Here is a 14,231-nt window from a genome sequence, read left to right on the forward strand (position 1 = left end):
GGGAAATGGCCGTGTGAATGGCAAAAATGGTAGACTGGGCGCCATTTATTTGAAATGTTTTCAACTTCAAAGATAGTCGGCCAAAAACTGAGGTTCTTGAGCTTAATATTCAATAATAATAGCTTAAGGATTTTGAATGTTTTGAAAAAGTGATTTAAAAGTGAAAGTGATTTAAAGTTTTAAAGTGATTCTCGAAAATAAATATTCGGAGGGTAAGTATATGAAAAATTACTGTTTTAACTTACCATATTTTAATAGATTCTTCAGATACCACAAAAATATAAAATTTTTAATATTTAGAAAGTTCAATTGAATTCGTTTTAAAAACAAAAGCTTTCTAGAACTTTATGTTTCTTTAAAATTTCTATTGTTTTATTATTTTAAAGAAATTATAGAATTTTAAACTATACTGAGCATTAAAATCAGTTAAAAAGAGCACACAAAAAAGGCTATTAAAAAATTTTCGTTAAATTCTAACTTAAAAACAACATTAAAACAAAAAAAAAATGTAAAAAATAGACTTCGAATTGAAGTCAAACACAGTAAACATTTCTTCATTTTTCAAAAAAATACAAAATACTAAAATTAAAAAAAACTATTTAAAAACAAAAATAAACTATTAATTACACAATAAAATGAAATTTGTGGTTTTCAAAAACAATTTTCATCATCGAACGAAAATACCAAAGAGAAATATACCAGGCAGAAGAGCTGCGGTTATCGATAGTTCCGCGGCCACCACTAGCGACGCTATCGCCAGTCAAACTGCCATCCCTAGTGCTGGGCAAACAAATTCATTTGAAAAAGAACTGCATTTTTGTGGTTAAAATAGTGCGAAATAAAGTGAAGAACCATAGATGTGCTCGTATAAAGTGCCCCCTGCAATCCTCTAAAAGGTAAGTTGAAGCTAAGAAGTCGCCAGGCTGCGCGGAACTTGCCGCAAATCAAAAATGGCCGAGGGTTCGCGTCACTTTTATGCGCCCTGCGTGTTTTTTTTTTGTGTTGCTTGTTTTTTGCGTCTTTGGCTGCGCTGGTGTTGGTGAAATAGTTTTATTATTGTTGCAACAACAACAACAAACGGAAACTAGGACAGCGCGCCACAAGACTTGTTGTGCTTTAGAGTTCTGTGTGGGTAGTTCTTATGTAGTTGGTGTCCATCGTTGCAGCATCCAGAGATCCTAGACGAGATCGCCGAGATGTCCTCCTACTTTGGCGTCTACATTCCGCCCACGAAGATCGGCTTCGAGGGTACGGCGACCCAGTGCGCTGGCTCCATAGCAGCGTTGAACATTAAGACCGGACCACCAGTGGTGGCGATATCAGTTCCAGTGTCAGTGCCAGTGTCAGGCTCATCCGATCCGGTGGACTTGGCCGGTGATTCTGGCGCTGAAAATGCTGATGCCAATGCCGGAAAGTACGAGGATCCGGACTATCCACGTAAGTAGAAGCGGGACGGACGATGCATTGTTCCAGTTCCAGTTGTTTGCCGCTTGTTGCTGTTGGAAATACCTAGCATTCCAAGGGTGTGCTCGACCTGTTGGGTGGTTTGGCTGGTTCTATTGTGGGGGATTCCCAAGCTAGCATGGCATATGCTTTAAATATTCTTGTGGTTTATTTTTTAATAATATTTTTTAAAAATTCTTTCAAGATTTTTCAGTAAATTCTACAAAGCTTTCAAGCTTTTTTCCAAAAATTTCATGGCTTATTCTAACTTTAGTCAGACTCTCTCTAAAGGGTAACTAATACTTCGCCACCACTACCCCCTCCACCCAAAATAAGTAACTCTCCATATTCGGCTTGTTTTTGTGCACTTTTTGCCGTTATTCTAGGCATGACTAACTGTCCGTGAAGGTGTGTGTGTGCGAGTGTATGTGTGTTGACAAACTTCTCAGAATCTGGAATCCAGAATTGAGAAAGTCTTTTGTCTCGCTTGCACAGTCGATTTCCTTGCCTGGGAGCGGCTCTGTTCATGCGATTCCGATTATAAACAATTACCGATTACCACCTTAATTAGATGCAAACCCTCCCTCCCTGCACCCCTTCCTCCCCCTCTCTAACATAATCCAATTAAATGCGATCTGGAAAGCGATAAAGGCGAGAGTTCATTCCACTTCCACGACCAACCACTTCCATGGATGCATTACTAGGACCTTGACCTGTCATCGCTCTTTCTACAGTCGCGGCCATCCAACTAGCCATCGAATGCCCACTGTCTTGTCGCATTGCTTTTATTTAAATTTTTTTTTTTAAATTTTATTTATAATGCGAGCTGCCGAAACAATGCGTGTGTGCGTGTTTTGATGTCCCCGGGTGGCAATATTTATACATCATACCCCCAGGTCTTGTGGGTAGTGCCACCAGTACCAATCCCTTGCTGTCCCTACCAAAGGAAAGTGTTCTCAGCCTCAGAGTATAGTTGACTATGAAGATACCCTTACTTGAAAGTGAAAAATAAAGCAATAATCACTCTGCAAACAAACTATTACCCCATGGGGGGAGGTCGCACGATTGGCTTTTATCGCATATTTGATTAGAGACTACACTACTCTACCCTCGATTAGGGCTTGTTTGCTAATTGCTAGAGATTGGGGGAGTTCTATAGAGAATCTCTGACAAAGCTTAGGTGCTATTAACACTACCCTATTAGTGTTAGGGCCCAGGGAAAGAAATGTGTTGCCAACAACTGCGTCATACGCATCGTAGAAAACCACCACAACCAACCCAACCCCACCCACCCATTCGCGATGCCGCCCCTTGCGGATTATTTGTTTTGCTTAACAAATTCCTCGGCTCGTGCGCCATTCACGCTCGTCATTCGCCATTCGCCATCGGCTATTCGCTTTTCACGATGGCGTGACCAGGCAGGCAGCTCATTTATTAATGGTCTATCCCTCGATGCCCACACAACATCATCGCCATCAACGCGGAGCAGCCGACTCGCCACTGTGGCTAATCTTCACGGAGAAAGCAAAAGCCCTGGACGTCCTGCGGCATTATAAGGAGGCCCGCCTGCGGGAGTTCCCCAACCGGGAGCAGGCCGAGAGCTACGTTCAGTTTGGATTCGAGAGCATCGAGGCGCTTAAGCGTTTTGGAAAAACCAAGCCAGCCACTACCAGTAAGTACAAACAGCAGTTCATGCCACCACCTGTTGCGTGGGACAAACCCACCAGATGTCTGGCTGGGTAGAGAAACAATTCTGGCCTTTCCGGCACATCCCGAAGGTAGTTTTTTTTTTTGGCACAATTGCCAAGAAATCAATTGCCATCTGGGTCAGAGCATCTCTAGAAATCCAAAAACACGAAAGTGTCGAGAGCCAGAAAGTGTCTCAAAAATAAAACAGCAACCTGGTGCGATATTATTCATTTAATGACCAGGAATGGTCCCTTAGATGGTCCCTTAGATGTCCCTCAAATCTAAACTTGAAATCCCTTCCAGAACCCATTGCTTTGCCCAGCAACAACAGCTACAAGAGTTCGTCGTCCAGCTCCGCTGAGAGTTCGTACTCCTCCTCGCCGACCGGCAGTCCCTCGATGTCCAGCCTGCTGAGCAGTTCCCCGACCTCCGCCGCCTCCTCGCCGAACAGTAATGGACGCCACCACCACAGCCACAATCACCATCACCAGCAGCAACAGCAACAGCCGCCACAGCAGCAGCAGCAGCAACAGCAGCCAGAACTGGCGAGCAGTGGAGAGCGTCCGCCCTTCCGGGCGCCCACCAAACAGGAGCTGGTCGAGTTCCGGAAACAGATCGAGGCCGGGAACCTAGATCGCGTGAAGAGGATTGTGTGGGAGAACCCACGCTTCCTGATCAGCAGCGGTGACACACCCACCAGCCTGAAGGAGGGCTGTCGCTACAATGCGATGCACATCTGCGCCCAGGTGAACCAGGCCAGGGTGGCCGAGTTGCTGCTCAAGATCATCGCCGACCGGGAGTTCACCCAGCTGTATGCCGGCAAGAAGGGCAGCGGCGAGATGTGCGCCGCCCTGAACGACAACCTGTTGGACTACTACCTCAACATGCCGGATAAGGCGCGTGGCGAGACGCCGCTCCACTTTGCGGTGAAGAACGGTCATGTGGCTGTAGTGGAGGTCCTCATCGCCTATCCCCAGTGCAAGTCCCTGGCTAATCACGAGGGCAAGGAGCCCCGAGATGTAAGTTGAGCCTCCTTCTAGTCATTCGTTACCTTGCTAACCTAATCTTCCCCTTCCAGATCATCTGCCTGCGAGCCCCACAGGCTTCCATCGAGGTCATTAGGAAGCTGGAGCTGCTTATGTACGATCCCCACTATGTACCCGTACTGAGATCCGTGGCCAATGAGCTGCCACCGCAAGTGGGACAGCCCTTTACCCCTAACGAACCGCCGGTGAGTGGTCCCCACAAGAGAGTTTAGACTCCCGAAGTTAATTTTCGGGTTTCCTTTGCAGAACTTGCAGTTCAAGACGGAGGAATGTGAGGGCCTCAGCGTGGACCTGCAGATCAGTGCCCTGGCCGGGCCCATGCCTCGGGAGAAGGCCATGAACTTCTATCGTCGCTGGAAGACGCCGCCCCGTGTTGGGAGCAACGTGATGTCGCCGCTGGCCAGTTCGCCCTTCAGCTCGCCGGTGAAGGTGACGCCCAGCAAATCGATCTTCAATAGGAGCACCAACGGCGGCACTGGCGCTGTCATGGCCAATTCGACACCGGCGGGGCGTCGGGTTCTCTTCAGCCCAATGGAGTCTTCGCCGAAGCAACTGCCGCCGCCTCAGGTTGCGCCGCCGCCAAACCTAAACAATGGAAGCGAATTCGAGAACAACAATAACAACATCAAGCGTGTCGGGTCCGTGGAGCTGCCCACCACACCGATCCGTCAAATGAGACCCGACCTGTTTATGGCATATCGCGGCGCCAGCACCGAATCCCCTGTCGCCGAGGACTCGGTGCTGTTGTCATGCGACCAGAGCCTGAACATCAGCATGGGCATGAATGTGTCGGCGGTGTCCACGCTGAACGAGAGCTTCCGGGAGCGTCACATCAAGAACTCGGACATCGAGAAGGGCCTGGAGGTGGTCGGCCGTCAGCTGGCCCGCCAGGAGCAGCTAGAGTGGCGGGAGTTCTGGGACTTCCTTGACGCCTTCGTGGACATCTCCACGCCCGACGGCCTGGCCCGCCTGGAGGCGTATTTCGTTGAGAAGTCGGAGCTGGCCAGGGCCGAGAAGTCGGATCAGGCCTGGAACTTTGCCCAATTGCATCAGTATCTGGATTTGGTGGCCACCGGCGAGCAGCAAGGCCTGAAGCAGTCGCGCCACGGCAAATGGAGTGCAGCTGGCGGAGCGGGCGGTTCAGTTACGGGAGTGATGACCCCGTACACCTGTGTGGAGAAGTCGTTGCAGGTGTTCGCCAAGCGAATCACCAAGACCCTGATCAACAACATCGGCAACATGGTCTCCATCAATGACACGCTGCTCTGCGAGCTCAAAAGACTGAAATCGCTGATCGTGAGCTTTAAGGACGACGCCCGCTTCATGAGCGTGGACTTTGGCAAGGTGCACTCCCGCATTGCTCACCTGGTGGCCAGCTATCTGGCCCACTCGCAGGAGGTGAGCGTGGCCATGCTCCTGCAGTTGCTCCAAATGCTGCGCAAGTTGCGTCAACTGCTGCCTGAGGAGCGGGGCCGGGAGCAGCATCTGGGCTGTGTCTGCGGCAGCCTGCTGCAGATGCTGGAGACGGTGCCCAACAATGCCGTTCAATCGCCGGAGGCCCTGAAGACCGAGGAGCTGTGCTCCGCCGCCTGGGAAGCGCAGCCGAGCTGTGCCTGCCTCTGGGATGCGAATCTCAGCCGGAAGACAAGTCGCCGTAAGCGAAGCGAATCGATGCGCGCCGCCAAGGACTCGGCCGCCGCTGCTGCCATGCGTGCAGGTTCGCCGCGGGTCGCCATCGTGATTCCCAATCCCAAGCCAGCCAATGCCTGGCGGCAAATCAGCGACGATGATGAGGATTTTAGCGAAGAAGATAATTGCTTTGTAAGTCTGAGAATATCCTTCCTACAGTATCCTTCCTAATGAATCCTTATTCTTTGTATTTCAAAGTATGACTGCACGAACGTGTCACCGGAGCTGAGCAGCAGCGATGACGAAGATAATTTCAGAACACCACCGGAGAGTTTGTCGCCGCGGCTTTCGGTGGATCTGGAAACGGCCTATGAACTCTTTATATTTGGGTGAGTGATTGGGATCATCCTTGACATGCTCATCATGGCAGAAGGATCCTAAAGTAGTTCCTCTTTGTATAGAGGTTCCTCTATAGCTTAGTTCCTAGTCTATAGATCATAGAAGTATTGTCCGCAGCTTCTAATATTCCTGTTTATTTTGGGGGATATTATTTTAAGAACTCGACCCAGTCCCTTGATTATAAAATTAATTAAAAAATATATTTTAAAAACATAGAAAAGAGCCAACTAAGCGCGATTTGGATGTCCTGAATGCCATTTTCAATGTCGACGTCGACAAGGAGACACTGCCGCACGTCTATGCCTGGAAGACGGCAATGGAAAGCTTCTCGGCGGCCGAAATGGATCTGTAAGTCCATAACTATAACTCTTTTATGAATAAAATTCAATGATCGTCCTGGATTTGTAGCTTCCCCTCGCCGAAGAACATACGAAAGACCCACAAGCCAGTCTTTTGGTCAGCCGGGACACCCAACAAGGAGAACAACGGCTCTGTGAACCATCACACCAGCCAGTCGATGCATCCAAAGCGTCTCTTTGGCACACCCAAACTAAGTGCTGCGGTATCGACTGGACGACGTGGTTCCGGGCCGAGTACAACACCGATGTCGCCGCCGAAACCGATGCGACTGCCGCGCACTCCGGCCGCGCCCATACCGCCGGCTATCAGTGCCGGCCCAGCCACTGCCACAAACGGAGTGACCAGTTCACCGGCTCCCAACACCAGTACCAGTACCAGCACCAGCACCAGCACCGCATTCTCTGCATTGGCAGCGGCAGCCACTGTAACGCAGTCATTCCAAACGCCGCTGAACAAGGTGCGCGGCCTGTTCAGCAAGTACCGGGAGCCACGGGTTGAGATTGATTCGCCCATGGTCGGGATGAACGGGTCTCCGGTTGGCTCCGGTGCTTCGGACGGGGACTGCTGAGCACATACATGGAGCTAGGGATCCACTTATACACTTAAACTCCATATATATATTAATGTACTTTTTTTTTTTGTCCGCCCTTTTCATAGAGCATTTTGTCGTTTATTCCTTGAGTGCTTCGTCCTGACACGTCCTTAAATGTTTTCCCCTCTTTTTTTCTGTGAATGTCCTGCGAGTATAGTATATAGTTTGAAGATCGTGTTTGAAGTTTTTATATATTTTTTTTATAAACGCCACCATTATTTGGTTATCATCGTAATTGGGTTTAAGAATTTCAAAGTTTTGAAGTTGGAAAAGCGAAGAATGAAAGGAAATCTGCTTTGGAGAGGAGAAAGAGAAGAAAGAAAACTGAAGTGAATGTATTGAAATTATAAAGATATAAAGGCTTTATTAATAATCTATATATATATATATTTTTTTTTTTTTTATAAATGCATCTTGTGAAAAGAAAATTGAGATAACTATTTGAAATAAAACATTTTTGCTACTAATTTTATATAAAGTTTGAATTTTTATTTAATTTTTAAGATTAGTACTATAAGATAGTACTATAAGTCTGGAGGATGAGGGGCGACTAAAAGCGAAATTACTGCAACAAATTGTTGCAAGCAAGCGTGGCAGGGGCATAAAAGCAATTACCATTAATCACACAAAAAACACGCGGACCCATCGGACACCCAGACTCCTTCCAGGCCTGGTCTTGGAGACCGGAGACCGGCTTAAGAAGAGCATTCTTCCCCATTCGTCGTCGATCGATCTTTGGGGGCTACAATGCTCTTCCCCCCCCCCACCCCACCCCTTCCAATGCAAAACGAGAAACTAAAACCAAACTGAGAAAAAAAAAAATAAAAACAAATTGAAAGGAAAGCAAAAAACTTTTATCGGAGCCTGTAGTGTATAACCCATAGATTCCCCCCGGACGGGACGGGTCTCGTTTACTCTCAATTTCTTATTTATGAGAGTGCTCGGATTCTTGGCGTCGGAAGATCTTGGGTTTCGACTGGGGTATATTGGACATAATGATAATCCAAGCTAAGAAAAATGTCTGGGTTTTGTTTGGTTTAGGGTTTGGTTTCCGTCTGAGGGAAGTCTAGTCTGGGGGAATAATTTCCTATCTTGGGAAATTATAAATTATATAAATTAAAATTATATTTATGAAGATAAGTATTTACATATAGAAGCTATATGTTTGGGTTAGGGTTGGGTTTCTGTCTGAGGGAATCATTGCCTATATTTCTTGGGATATAAGTAGCTATATATATAAACTATGTATATGTTTTGGCTTGGTTTCTATAACTCTGGTCTGTAGGAATAATTGCCTATCTTTGGATATAGTTACTTAAGTAGCTATATATAGGAGCTATACAACTCCATACCTCTATTAAATTAAATTAAGTTACTTGGTTAGTATTATAAATTTAATTTTTTTCTTACTTACTTATAAGTAAGTGATTGGAGCTGTATATTTAAATATATATGTTTGGGTTATGATCTCTATTCTGGGGTTATAATATTATTTTCTTTAAGCTAAGGTTGAATAAAGTAAGTGGTTTCTATAACTCTGGTCTGGGGGAATAATTGTCTATCTTTCTTGGGATATATGTATGATAGCTATATTTAGGAGATATTTAGGAGATATGTAGCTATATTTAGGAGCTATATGTTTGGACCTGGTTTCTATAACTCTATGACATTAAATTAAATTTCTTGGGCAAGGTTAGTAAACAAAGAGATGATATACTAATATTTAATTGGAGCTATATGTATATTTAGATAAATTTATATATGTTTGGGTTATTGGTTCTATTCTGGAGGAATAATATCTTGAGTTAAGATTGAGAATAAAGTAAATGGTTTCTATAACTATAACTATTTTTCTATCTGGGATAATAATTGCCTATCTCTCTTGGGATATAGGTATATATGTAGCTAGATTATAGAAGCTATATGTTTAGATCTTTATATGTCTGGGTTAGGGTTTAGTTTCTATAGTTATATATTCTGAGTAAATTATTAATTATATTTCTATTATTTAGTATTATTATTATTATTTTTATTATTATTATTATAATTATATTATTATTATTATTAGTAACTATTTACCATAGATCGATATACATACATATGTTTTTGGTTATGGGTTCTATTCTGGAGATATATCCTTTTCTCTCTTCTAGGGATATACATAGATAAGTATAGGTATTATACTCCTATTACTATAGGAGATTTATGTGTAGATCTTTATATTTCTTTATATTTTTCTATATGTTTTTTGAAACCAAACCTTAGGTTTCTATAATTTTATTCTGGGAAAGTTGTTGATTATCTCTCTTGATATACATAGGTGAGTTAGGTTTTTTGGATATGGGGTTAATAGGGTTATAAGAAACATAGGATTTTTGGAGTTATATATATTTAAAATCTATGCATATATGTTTGGTTTATGGGCGTTTTGGTTCTATTGGGTTCTAGAACCCCAGGTTCTATTATGTTTGGGTTCCATTCTGGGGCTATAATATCCTTTTTTTCTAGAACTAAGATTGCAATACAAAGAGGGATATATATTGGTAAACTATTGGATCTATAGAACTATAAATACCAGCAGATATCTGCCATTTCCAGGTATATATTTTATATTAATTTTTAATCAAAGGTATCAACTAAACACGAGGTATAAACTAGTCTCATTGAAACCCTTTCTCTTTAGGATTTTTTTTTTTATTTTTATTTTTTTGTGGTTTTTCAGCTTTTGTCAACTGGAGCAGCGGGGTGTGGGGGTGCTGCTGGCCGACCGACCGACCGACCAGTGGCCAGGTGGGGTGGCTGGGGCTGGGGCTGGGGCTGGGGAGGCAGGACGAACAAATTTGTTGCAATTGCCGTTGCGGACCAGTGGTCGGGCAACTTTTCAATGGGAAGGCTTTGACAAATGATCGCTGATAAGGAACCGAAACGAGCGAAGATACAAAACCGCGAAACAAATTGCGAGGGGCTCTGGGGAGGGGGTAGGGAGGAGGAGTGGCAAGTAAAGAGGGGGGGGGGGGGATCTTCAGAAGGATATCCCCGTAACTTGGCCATCCTATTATCCTAGAGATATGGCTCTGTTTTGCATTTAGTCTTTAGTACTGCAGGTGCATCCTTGGGGATACTTTTTAATTTATGCCCGGATCCGTTAGGGCTTCCTTGCCTCGCAGGAGACGGTACAAGGGGGGGCATGCAGGGCGACTGGCGCCAGTTGCCTCACTTATCTGGCCACCGCCATCAGGGTCAACTCAATTCGGCAGTTCTTTTGTTTAAAAAACAAAAAAAAAAACGGAGAAGCTTTTAAACCCAAAACCCCTTCTGTTTTCAATTCTCTGAAACTTGAGAACACTTCACAGAGAAAATGAGAAAGCGAGATAGGGATAGAGACAGGGACAGCAAGGGAGGGAGGGAGGTAGGGGGTCAGAGAACAACAAAAAAAAGGAGTCTGGACCGTGTCAGAAGTTCACACAAAACTTGTGAAGTTCCTTCCAAACGAATGAGAAATAAATAAAAAAAAAAATAAAAAATAAAAGTGTAGTGACGTTGAGTGGACTTTTTGAAAAAATATTTTTTTTTTTTTTTGGAGAAGGCGGCGCCGGAAGCTGTTCAGACAGCCAGTCCGAGCAATTAATCGTCCATTTGGTCAGTCACTTCGTCATTCAATCAATCCATTCAGCATTCCATCAATCCGGGACAGCTGCACTCCATGGCTGCCCTAATCTGGTCTAAAAATGGTGATACATTTTTTTAGAGGTTAAAACATGGAATACCCTTCCTAATAGTGATATAATAGTTAAGCGGATATATGCCTCGAATAATCCAACATTCCCCTTAGGAAAGGGTAGGCTAAACACATGGATAGCTTGTACCCCGTAATATCTAGATAGCCCCAAAAAAACCTAACTGCCCCCAATTCGTGGCATGCAACGCATTAAACAATGAAAAGCTTTTAAGGACCCATAACCCCCTTAGGATAATATCCTGCCTAATGACCACCGGGCAGGCTTCAACTTCGATTAGGAATTTTAGTGGAAAAATGATTCAGTTTTCGGTCACCGGACCTTGGCTCCGATTGTGTTTTTTGCGGCGCCGGGTGGGCGAGCAATGTTCCTGAAACGGAAATGCCGCAAGAGAGACGCCACCATCATCATCAAGCCCACGCCCCCGGGCAGGGAGCCCACTCCTCGTCCTCGTCCAGCAGGAAGCAGCGCGCCCTCGAGACTATGGTCATCTTCCGGCGCAGTCTCATCTACCAGACCAAGGAGTTCTTCCAGAACTCGACACTTCACGGTGTCCGCTACATCGCCGAATCGGGTCGACCCATTGGGGAGAAGTTCATGTGGTTTTGTTTCACCTCGATTGGTGCCGTCACGGCCCTGGTGATCATCATGAGTCTGTGGGAGAAGTTCCAAACCAATCCAACCATTACGGGCCTGGACACGGACTTTCACAATCAGAACGTGGTCTTTCCCACGACGGTTGTCTGTCCGGAGGCGGCTTTTGATCAGGAGAAGGCCTACGCGGCGGTCTATAAGTCTATGGCGTGAGTGGGTAACCTCCGACCTACCTAATCGATATATTAGTTAGTAGTGACCTTTAAGCTCTACTTGAGGTTATAAACCAATCAATAATAGGGATAATAATCGAGGGGTTCTCTCTTTTTTAAGATTACTTCAAAACTTCTAAAAAAATGGATATATTATTTTATATTCCAGGAACTATGATGATGCACAGGCTCAACTGTACACCCCATTTCTGGAGCTGATTACCTCATTGAGCTTTGAAACGATTCGAGATGCTAAGATGCTGGCCCAGTCCATACCCAAGGATCAGCTGGAGGAGAACACCATCCGACAGTGGGCCTTTGAGGCGCACATTAGCTGCGAAAGTACCTTCGTGTCCTGCAAGTATCGGGACGAGGAGATCCAGTGCTGTGACCACTTTGAGCCCATCTACACCGAGCATGGATTTTGTTATGCCTTCAATTCCAGATTCAAATCCACGGCCACCGAAGAGTGGGTTTCTATGAAGCTATCTAGCTTAGATAATGTAGTAGTTCATGTATATCCCCTTTCCAGTGTCAGAACGGGAGCTCCTCATGATCTCTATGAAACGGACAAGAAATGGGCTCTGTTCTTTGTTCCCAACAGCACTTCTAGGGTGAGTTGTTGGAGGAACCTCTGCAAGTACCGGGTATTCATAGTTTTCCTGCTCTTCCAGATCTTTATATTCTCGAACGAGGAGTACTTTGGCTCGGATTTCAATGCCCAGATCGATTGGTCGGAGAGCCAGCTGGTGGAGGTAAGGATATCCAAGAAGAACACCTACACCACGGACGATGCCCGCCAGCTGTCTATTGGCCAGAGGAAGTGCATCTTCAGCGATGAGGTGAAACTGAACTACTTCCCGGATGCCTACACCTTCTCCTCCTGCATGAAGCAGTGCCGGATGAACAAGGCCATCAAGCTCTGCAAGTGCAATCCGCCCTTCTACAAGCCGATAGGTAAAATAACTAGCCTATATCTTTTAATCTATGTATTAGCTAATGGCTTGTATTAACTTAGCCAATGTACCCATGTGCATGGTCAAGGATTTTGATTGCCTGGACGAGTTCAAGGCCAATATAACCAACATCAAGGATTGTCTTCAGTGCGAATTGAGTTGCTCCAAGACTGTCTTCAATATCGACAAGCTCATAAAGATGTAGGTCTTCAAAAAGATGGCTCTAAACTATGACTAACTAGCCTATGACTAACCCTCTTTCAGAGTGGATCGCCCGGAGAGCACTGGAGTCTTGGTGGAATTCCTTACCTGGCCCATTATTCGGTACAAGCGCGAGGTACTCTTCGGCTGGGTGGACTTGTTGGTGTCCTTTGGCGGCATAGCCAGTCTCTTTCTGGGATTCTCCCTCCTGTCGGGTGTGGAGATCATCTATTATTTTACGTTACGAGCCTGTTGTATGGTCTACAAAAATAGGGTAAGGACTTAGAAACCAAGTATATAAATCTCTAATATATCATTATAATCATCAGCAAGAACTGTACGAGATCGAGGAGCGTATTCAGAAGGAGCCACCGCCTGCTATTGATTTGAAACTAAGCTTGAGATCTCATTCCAGGCAGCAGGTGGGAGCCACCCCCTCCTCGGCAGTGCTACAGGTGAAGCCAGCCATGGAGGCATCTCAAGGCACCCAATTCCGTAAAACCGATAAGGTGAGGTTATAAATCTCTTAAATATATTAAACTAACCATTATCTTCACCATTAGGATTACTCCTCGTTCGCTAAGAATCTATATCGAACTCCGAAGGTCCTGCCCGATCATGGCTATAACTCTACTAACCAAAAGAATCCCTGGACCACCTACGATCACTCTCAGTATATGCCCTGAAGAACCTTGATATATAATCGAAATAATCCACAAATATATGGATATAGGCACTTTAACAAAAAATGACTTAAACTTCCGTTTAAAGTAATACTGGCACTTTAAAGTCTTTTTTTTTTTTTTTTTTTTTAAAAGATAATAAAGATGATTAAATAAAGTTTGCATATAAAGATTAACCAGGCACCCTATGTCCAACCTTATATGGAATATTGTATCCACACACATAACATATTTATGTGAAAAAGCACGAAAGCAATAAAGAAATATCCGTTTGCGAGAGCGAACGGTGGAAAAATGTTTCGACTGCCGCAGGAATGTTTTCGATGGATTCTGCTCCCAATTAAACTTCAGTCTTGTGTTGCATACTTAGCGGCGGGTTCACTGCACCCTGCACCCTGCCACACTGCATACTGCCACCCACCCAACTAGGAGGGAGCGGGAGCAAAAACTAACCACAACCCCATAGACTCCATCTGTAAACCCAAACTCGAACCAAAAACCCAAAACCCCGTTTCCATGCCACTACCATACCATGCCCCTGGTCCTGCCCCTCCCACTGCCCAAATCCGTGGCATTCAGCCGCAGTTCAACAAAAGCGAAAAGCATTTTTCAGTTAACATCGTTGCCGGCTCATTGTTAATTTCCATCAGTGATGGCCAGCCAGAGACTAGCATTAATCATAGTTTTCAT

General features: G+C 45.0%; 2 protein-coding genes across 2 annotated transcripts; both read left to right on the forward strand.

The window, feature by feature from the left end:
- The first annotated feature begins 563 nt into the window (after window positions 1-563).
- On the forward strand, window positions 564-7,636 carry Ankle2 (ankyrin repeat and LEM domain-containing protein 2). Its single transcript, XM_017238956.3, has 9 exons — window positions 564-896; window positions 1,167-1,437; window positions 2,933-3,115; window positions 3,436-4,151; window positions 4,211-4,363; window positions 4,425-5,999; window positions 6,066-6,196; window positions 6,423-6,554; window positions 6,615-7,636. Exons 2-9 carry the CDS (start codon window positions 1,197-1,199, stop codon window positions 7,132-7,134), a joined length of 3,651 nt encoding a protein of 1,216 aa, XP_017094445.2. The 5' UTR covers window positions 564-896; window positions 1,167-1,196; the 3' UTR covers window positions 7,135-7,636.
- A 3,581-nt stretch (window positions 7,637-11,217) lies between these two features.
- ppk23 (pickpocket 23) lies at window positions 11,218-13,614 on the forward strand. The gene is made up of 8 exons (XM_070276257.1): window positions 11,218-11,698; window positions 11,871-12,170; window positions 12,234-12,315; window positions 12,376-12,658; window positions 12,720-12,858; window positions 12,922-13,132; window positions 13,188-13,367; window positions 13,422-13,614. The coding sequence occupies exons 1-8, from the start codon at window positions 11,277-11,279 to the stop codon at window positions 13,542-13,544; spliced, it is 1,740 nt and encodes a 579-aa protein (XP_070132358.1). The 5' UTR covers window positions 11,218-11,276; the 3' UTR covers window positions 13,545-13,614.
- The last annotated feature ends 617 nt before the right edge of the window (window positions 13,615-14,231 follow it).

The sequence above is a fragment of the Drosophila bipectinata genome, chromosome XR (genome assembly GCF_030179905.1).
Source record: "Drosophila bipectinata strain 14024-0381.07 chromosome XR, DbipHiC1v2, whole genome shotgun sequence".
NCBI lineage: Eukaryota > Metazoa > Arthropoda > Insecta > Diptera > Drosophilidae > Drosophila > Drosophila bipectinata.